Source organism: Callithrix jacchus, chromosome 1 (genome assembly GCF_049354715.1).
Source record: "Callithrix jacchus isolate 240 chromosome 1, calJac240_pri, whole genome shotgun sequence".
NCBI lineage: Eukaryota > Metazoa > Chordata > Mammalia > Primates > Cebidae > Callithrix > Callithrix jacchus.
In genome coordinates, this window is record NC_133502.1 from 141,978,477 (window position 1) to 141,986,782 (window position 8,306).

Here is an 8,306-nt window from a genome sequence, read left to right on the forward strand (position 1 = left end):
TATTCCTAACAGCCAAAATGTGGAAGCCCAAATATCCATTACTGACAAATTGATAAACAAAAAAATGGTGTATTTATACAATGGAATATTGTGGAGGGGGGATCTGAAACAGTTGTAAACTTGTGGTGGTTGCACAATTCTGTGAATATACTAAAAGTTACTACATTTATATTTTAAATGAAATAATTGTATGATGTATGAATTCTATCTTGAACTCCTGGGCTCAAGCAATCCTCCAGACTCGGCCTCCCAAAGTGTTGGGATTATAGGTGTGAGCCACCATGCCCAACCTGATGTGTGACTATTTCAATAAGGCCACTGTTAAAAACAAAACAGTCTGGGTGAGGTGGCTCACACCTGTAATCCCAACACTTTGGGAGTCTGAGGCAGGTGGATCCCCTGAATCCAGAAGTTCAGGACCAGCCTGGACAACATAGTGAAACCCCGTCTCTACAAAAAATACAAAATTTAGGTGGACATGGTGACAGGCACCTGTAGTTCCAGCTACTCCAGAGGCTGAGATGGAAGGATTGCTTAATCCAGGGAGGTAGAGGCTGCAGTGAGCCTTGATCAGGCCACTGCACTCCAGTCTGGGCACCAGAGCAAGGCCCTGTCTTTTTTTTTTTTTTTTTTTTTTTTGAGATGGAGTTTTGCTCTTGTTACCCAGGCTGGAGTGTAATGGCATGATTTCGGCTCACTGCAACCTCCGCCTCCTGGGGTTCAAGCAATTCTCCTGCCTCATTCTCTAGAGTAGCTGGGACTACAGGCGTGCACCACCATGCCCAGCTAATTTTTGTATTTTTAGTAGAGACAGGGTTTCACCATGTTGACCAGGATGGTCTCAATCTCTTGACCTCATGATCCACCCACCTCAGCCTCCCAAAGTGCTGGGATTATAGGCGTGAGCCACTGCGCAAGGCCCTGTCTTAAAAGGCCAGCCGGGTATGGTGGGTTACACCTGTAATACCAGCTCTTTGGGAGGCTGAGGCAGGTGGATCACAAGGTCAGGAGGAGTTCAAGACCAGTCTGGCCAAGATGGTGAAACCCCATCTCTCTCTCTCTACTAAAAATACAAAAATTAGCAGGCCAGGCAGGGTGGCTCACACCTGTAATCCCAGCACTTTGGGAGGCCAAGGCGGGCAGATCACAAGGTCAAGAATTCAAGGCCAGCCTGGGCAACATGGTGAAACCCTGTCTCTAAAAACAAAATAAAACAAAAAAATTAGCCAGGTACAGTAGTGGGTATCTGTAACCCCAGCTACTCTGGAGGCTGAGGCAGGAGAATCACTTGAATCCGGGAGGTGGAGGTTGCAGTGAGCCAAGATCACACAACTGTACTCTAGCCTGGGCGACAGAGCAAAACTCCATCTCAAAAATAAATACAAAATTTAGCCAGGCATGGTGGTGTGTACCTGTAGTCCCAGCTACTCAGGAGGCTGAGGCACGAGAATCGCTTGAAGCGAAGAGGCTGAGGCTGCAGTGAGCCAAGATCGTGCCAATGCACTCCAGCCTGGGTGATGGAGCAAGGCTGTCTCAATAAAAAAAAGAATTTGGTGTTGAAAAAAGAAACAAACCAAACCAAAACCTGTCCAAGCGTTTATCTCAGAGTAAAAGTTCTTGCATTGGCTTTACAGGGCCCTGCACACTATCTGCCCCTTCCCTTTCTGATTCATCTAGCTGCCACTTCTTTGCTTCCCTAACTCTATTCCATTCACAGCAGCTCTGCCTCCGGGCCTTTGCATTTGCAGTCTCCTTTGTCAGCTTTAGTTCCAGATGCCCAAATGGATCTCCATCACCTTCATATCTAAGCTCAACTGTAACATCAGTGAGGCTTCCTGGAATCCCCTACTTAATAGTATAGCACCTTCTGCCATCATATCCCCTGCAAAAATTCCCCCTCTCACTTCCTTAATTTCTTCCACAGCACAATTTATCAGCATCTGAAATTCTACACATATTTATGGTTTGTCCCCTCCAAGTAGAATGTGAGTTCATTGAGGTCAGGGAATTTTGTTTTCTTCATTATTATATCCTCAGCGCCTAGCATATAACTGAGGTTCAGATACTGACCAAATGAATAAAGGAATACATTAACTCAAAAAAATGTTGAGTCATTCTTCCACCTTTATCCCCAAGGCCCCTTATCTCAGTTCAGGCCTCATCCCCTCTCCAGGATCACTGAGACAGCCTTCTCACTGTCCTCCCAGTCTCCTATGGCTCCCTACTATCCCTTCTCCACATTGCAGCAGAACAGCTCTATCTAAAACATTAACGTGATTACTTTTCTTTTTCTTTTTTGTAGAGATGGCGTCTTACTGTCCATCATTGCCTAGGGTGGTCTCCAATTCCTGTGTTCAAGTCATCCTCCTGCCTCGGCCTCCCAGAGTGCTGGGATCACAGGTATGAGCCACAGTGCCCAGCCAGTGTGATGTTTTGTCTTAAAATTATTCATGGGAAGGGGGGAAAAAAAACTCTTCATGGTTTCCCTATTACCCTAGGGATAATGTCCAACCCCTTCACAAGAATCTCGCTCCCTGTGACTTGACCCTTGCCATGTAGTCACATCCCCCTTAACACTATACCCTTCAGCCAACTTCTTTTTTTTTTTTTTTGGATGAAGTTTCACTCGTTACCCAGGCTGGAGTGCAATGGCACTACCTTGGCTCACCATAACCTCCGCCTCCTGGGTTCAGGCAATTCTCCTGCCTCAGCCTCCTGAGTAGCTGGGATTACAGGCATGCACCACCATGCCCAGCTAATTTTTTGTATTTTTAATAGAGACGGGGTTTCACCATGTTGACCAGGATGGTCTCGATCTCTTGACCTTGTGATCCACACGCCTTGGCCTCCCAAAGTGTTGGGATTACAGGCGTGAGCCACTGCCCGGCCCAGCCAACTTCTTTCAAGCAGTGAGGCTTTGTATATTCTGGTCCAGGACCTGATGAAAACGTGCTAATTTTTCCAGCCTGAGCACAATGGCAGTCAGCAACCCTGCTACTCACAAGCTGATATGCTCCTCCCACCAGGATCCCAAAGCCAGAACTTTCCTCTATCACAGCATTTATCATTTTCTTTTCTTTTTTTTTTTTGAGACAGTCTTGCTCTGTCCTAGGCTGGAATGCAGTGGCATGATCTCAGCTCACTACAAGCTCCGCTTCCCAGGTTCAATCAATTCTGCTGCCTCAACTTCCAGAGTAGCTGGGACTACAGGCACGCACTACCACGCCTAGCTAATTTTTGTATTTTTAATAGACATGGGGTTTCACGGCTGGGTGCGGTGGCTCATGCCTATAATCCCAGCACTTCGGGAGGCCGAAGTGGGTGGATCACAGGGTCAACAGATTGAGACCATCCTGGTCAACAAGGTAAAACCCCGTCTCTACTAAAAATACAAAAATTAGCTGGGCATGGTGATGCGCGCCTGTAGTCCCAACTACTCGGGAGGCTGAGGCAGGAGAATTGCTTGAACCCAGGAGGAGGCAGAGGTTGCGGTGAGCCGAGATCATGCCATTGCACTCTAGTCTGGGTAACAACAGCAAAATCCGTCTCAAAAAAAAAAAAAGGAGATAAGAGTTTCACCGTGTTGGCCAGGATGGTCTGACAACAGCAAAACTCTGTCTCAAAAAAAAAAAAAAAAAAGAGATAGGGTTTCACCGTGTTGGCCAGGATGGTCTGGATCTCTTGACCTCGTCATCTGCCCACCTCGGCCTCCCAAAGTGCTGGGATTATAGGCGTGAGCCACCATGCCTGGCCACATTTATCACTTTCTATCACTGTCTGCTTCCTTGTCTTGTCTTCCTTACCTGATCTTGTATTCTGTGAAAGCAGGGGCCACTGGATTTCAGTTGTTTTTGTAATCTATTGTCTAGCAATGAGCTTGGCACTCATCAGACATTCAATGTTTTTGAATAAATGAATGAGTACCCTCAGTCCCTGAAGACTCTTTAAGCATGCAACAGTACTACTCTGCCGGTGCAGAAAAGACCCCCCCAAACACCTGCCTTGAATGCACAGCCCCACACTTAGCAGGAAGGGGACTTCGCTTCCCAGTGAGCAGTTCAGTGGACATGTGGTTTAATTCTTCCACCCTATCCCACAGTTTCTCTTGAAGAAAAAAGATAGTTTCACTTTACACGAAATTCACTCTTGTTCAGAGGCATCATGCTGACAGGACTGGATCCAAGGAAAACACTAGTGACTTTCCCAACTTCATTCCACAATCAAAGAGGACAGTTTCTGGTTTGCCATGGTGAGTTTATTACATGACTAAAGTTCAAATAAAAAAATAAAAACCAAAATCTTGGCAGGCAAGCTAGAGCAAGAATCAGGAAATGTTGCTTCCTTGTCCCCAGACTCCCTGACCAAGCCCAGATCCACTAACTCAATTTGACTCGATCAAGTTCCTCATCAAGACTTGCATCTGTACTCTGGACATCTCTGCTACTCCCACTGGAGACCGAGTGTGGATCCCCTGGTGCTGGGGCTTTGGTGAGGGCTCCATATACACCCATGGCCTGAGGAGAGGGACAGAGAGTACCATGAGGACATTTGACAGAGGTGCAGCCCAGCCTATTGATGGCTAAAAGGGAAAAGATGGCATGGGGGCCAGTGAGTTGGTTTTCCTTCCTCCCTCTCTCAATCCTGTCTTGTAAGCTCTGGAGTTGATTTTAGGAATCTTTTTTTTTTTTTGAGACGGAGTTTCACTCTTGTTACCCAGGCTGGAGTGCAATGGCGCGATCTTGGCTCACCGCAACCTCCACCTCCTGGGTTCAGGCAATTCTCCTGCCTCAGCCTCCTGAGTAGCTGGGATTACAGGCACATGCCACCATGCCCAGCTAATTTTTTGTATTTTTAGTAGAGATGGGGTTTCACCATGTTCACCAGGATGGTCTCAATCTTTTGACCTCGTGATCCACCTGCCTCAGCCTCCCAAAGTGCTAGGATTACAGGCTTGAGCCACCACGCCCGGCTGATTTTAGGAATCTTACAAACCATCGGAGTAAGGTAACTCTCAGAATACCAACACAGGTATCTGCCAAAAAAAGAAATCTCAAGAATTTCTATATTTGCAGGACTGAGTAGAGATGTTTCATTCTTAGATTCCATCTCTACAAAGAATGAAGGGAGGTGTAGGGCCAAAGGCACTCTGAAGACCTTTATGGTATGTAAGTGTTTTTTTTTGAGACAGAGTTTCGCTCATGTTACCCAGACTGGAGTGCGATGGCACAATCTTGGTTCACCGCAACCTCCGCCTCCTGGGTTCAAGCAATTCCCCTGCCTCAGCCTCCTGAGTAGCTAGAACTACAGGCATGTGCCACCATACCCAGCTAATTTTTGTATTTTTAGTAGAGATGGGGTTTCACCATGTTGACCAGGATGGTCTCAATCTCTTGACCTCGTGATCCACCTGCCTCGGCCTCCCAAAGTGCTGGAATTATAGGCGTGAGCCACCACGCCCTGCCTGGTATGTAAGTGTTGATGACGGTGGTGGGGTCTCAGTTTAGGCCCTGGCACTGGTACTCTGTGCTGGGTCCTCAGAGAGGTCTAACCTGAGCCACCATGCTTGTGACATCGCCAGGGTTGGAGGGCAGTAGGATAGTGTTGGAGTCCTTGGCCAGTTTGGAGAATGCGCTGACATACTGCTCCGCCACAGTCAGTGAAGCTGCTGCATCTCCATTCTGTGACCACAGGGGTTTAAAATCAGACATGGAGAAGGGGTGGACGGGGAATGAAGAAAGCAGTTCACAATAAAAAGGACCATGTAATCTGGCTCAACAGAGCTCACAGAGGCAGGAACTCTCATCAGGGGTAGATAAGAGAACCCCTTCCACTGTGAATGCCTGTCCCCCATTCCCACCCAGGGGCCTCTCACATGTTGTGTCAGAGCTGCAGCCAAGATTCGAATAGCTTCAGCTTTAGCCTTCGCCTTGGCCAGAACTGCACTGGCTTCTCCTGCAAGAAAAGGGACAGAGCTTGCTTGACCCATCAAGTCAAGAGTACCCCAAAGCTCCTGCCCCAGAACCAATCTTCAAAGGACCATACCTTGCTCCTCCCTGAGCCTCTACCCTCTCCTGACCTGCTGCTTGATTTATCTGTTCAGCCTTTTCTGCTTCAGAGGCCAGGATCTGGGCCTGTTTCTTCCCCTCTGCCACGTTGATGGCCGACTCTCGGGTCCCCTCAGACTCTAGAACTGTGGCCCGTTTCCGCCGTTCTGCCTCCACCTGGAAGCCAACCACAACCCCAATCAACAAGCCAAGGGAAACCCACACAGACCTGCAACTCTACCCATCACGACAGGAGGGGAGTCTGGATCCTCCTGGGACTGGAGCACCCTGAGGTCCTTTTCTCACCCCCGCTTGGCCCCTACCTGCATCTGCATAGACTCTTTCACCCGGGGTGGCACATGGATATCCTTGATCTCATAACGAAGGCAGCGGATACCCCAGCAGTCAGCAGCCTGGTTGATGGCATCCACAATGCTCGCATTCAGGGACTCCCGTTCCTGGAGAAAGAAAAGAATAAGCCCCACAGCCTCAACCTACCTATCAAGGGCCTAAACTGAGACGGGCCTGGGACTGATCTTGACCTTTAGAAAGGATTGGGAGTGTCAGGTTTGTGCCTTCAAACCCTAACTCTGGCTGAGATCTGCTTACCCGGAAGACTTTGTCCAGAGAGAGTTTGCCGAGCTCTGATCTCATGGTTGTCTGAGCTAGCTGGGTGACAGCATACTCGGGGTCCTCCACACCATAGCTTGCCTGAAACGGGCATGGACAGTGTAAGAAGCTTGGGCGCAAGATTTCAGTGAAGAGGGCAACCGAAAAGGCTGGATAAAGTAGGGGGCAGATACCTTGTAAGGGTCCATGATGCGCAGGTAAAGGACTCCATCGATTTGCAGAGTTACATTGTCTGTAGAACCAGGAGAGAAATGGAGGAAAGTCAGGCCTCTAAGTCCCAACCAGTTCTTTCTCCTACACTCTGGATCTACAGCAACCACATCCTAACAGTCTCAGAGCACCCATGTCACCCTGAACCCCTCACCGAGAGTCACAGCCGACTGCTCAGGCACGTTGATGACAATTTCCTTGAGACTCTGCACATATCGGATCCGGTCTAACACAGGGATGAGGATGTTCAAACCCTGGGAAGAGGAGTCATGGGTCCTCAGAAGGATGGGAACTATGGGATTGGGACCTAAGCGAGTCCTGAAGTATGTAGGGAGTCAACACGTGGAACATGCCCAGAAAAGCAGCAGCCCCCACCAAGAAATAAGTCCTCAGAAGACTGAGGTGTTACTGGTAAGAAAACCCAAGAGAAGAGGAATGCAAGACTAGGCCCCTGAATGGAGGGGAGAGTTATGAGAATTGGAGCCAGTAGAATAGCCATCTCTATGGATACTAAGTGGTAGGGCAGGGGAGATTCCCAAGAATGGGACCTGTGAGATGCATAGGAAAAGGTGATAACATGGGGCTGATGGTCAGTAGCCTGGGCCTTTCAAGTCTGGCCTGCAGAGTTGGGAGCTAACAATGCGGGCAGGCCCAAAGGAGGTCCTCCCAACACTCCATGTCGTGAGGTATTGGTCATCTGGTTGGCCCAGGGTGGGCAGAAGAGGTTCTCACAGGCTCCAGGATCCGATGGAATCGGCCCATTCGCTCCACCACCCAGGCCTCCTGCTGTGGCACAAACAGTACCACGGTGTTTCGGGGCAATCCAGAGGAGGCGCGGCGCGGAGCGCGGCCGGAAGCCTGTAGAGAGCCCTGCAGGAAAGAAGTCGGTGAGCAGGGATCCCGTCTGGCCAGACACCCCGCCCCTTGGTCCTGAAGGCACATCCATAAACCACGACCCTCAGGATCCTCGGAGAGAGAATCACATGGGGACCATGACCTCTGACCCCAGTCCTCTCTCAACGTTGTAATTTCGCTCTTTCCCAGCGGAAGACCCAAGTGTTCTCTGACCCGACCCTCTGGAAAGGTTGCCTTGCTCTCACCCTCAGCAAAAGGGCCCCAGTGCCCCGCGCCGCGCGCGCCAGCATTTCCCACCGCCTCAGTGACCTCCGGAACCAACGAGACGTGGAGCAGAGCGGTCGCTCCCAGAAGCCAACCCGAGCAGTTTCGCTCCCCGGATGTACCTCCGGCCGTTCCCTCCCTCTTTCGACACTCACCCAATCAGGGTTACTTGGTCTAACGCGCCTCAAGTTGTTCCCTGGGAAACGCAAAGCTTCCAGAGAAGGCCGAGGGCTGCGGTTGTTTTGGGTTTAGCTATTCGCGGCCAAGATCCACGGCCTGGTGGCCAAAATGGAGGCTATTTTC

The 8,306-nt window shown here is 49.6% G+C and overlaps 1 protein-coding gene across 2 annotated transcripts; it reads right to left on the reverse strand.

Annotated features, from left to right (window-relative positions):
• Window positions 1-4,233: 4,233 nt before the first annotated feature.
• STOML2 (stomatin like 2) lies at window positions 4,234-8,066 on the reverse strand. Of its 2 annotated transcripts, XM_078371285.1 has the most exons (10): window positions 7,985-8,066; window positions 7,617-7,754; window positions 7,039-7,138; window positions 6,848-6,906; window positions 6,654-6,755; window positions 6,368-6,502; window positions 6,077-6,221; window positions 5,873-5,952; window positions 5,550-5,678; window positions 4,234-4,514 (listed from the first exon to the last, which is right to left on the reverse strand). In XM_078371285.1, exons 1-10 carry the CDS (start codon window positions 8,027-8,029, stop codon window positions 4,377-4,379), a joined length of 1,071 nt encoding a protein of 356 aa, XP_078227411.1. In that variant the 5' UTR covers window positions 8,030-8,066; the 3' UTR covers window positions 4,234-4,376. The 2 variants fall into 2 exon arrangements, with proteins under 2 accessions (XP_078227411.1, XP_078227417.1); XM_078371291.1 differs by lacking the exon at window positions 7,039-7,138.
• Between the last annotated feature and the right edge of the window lie 240 nt (window positions 8,067-8,306).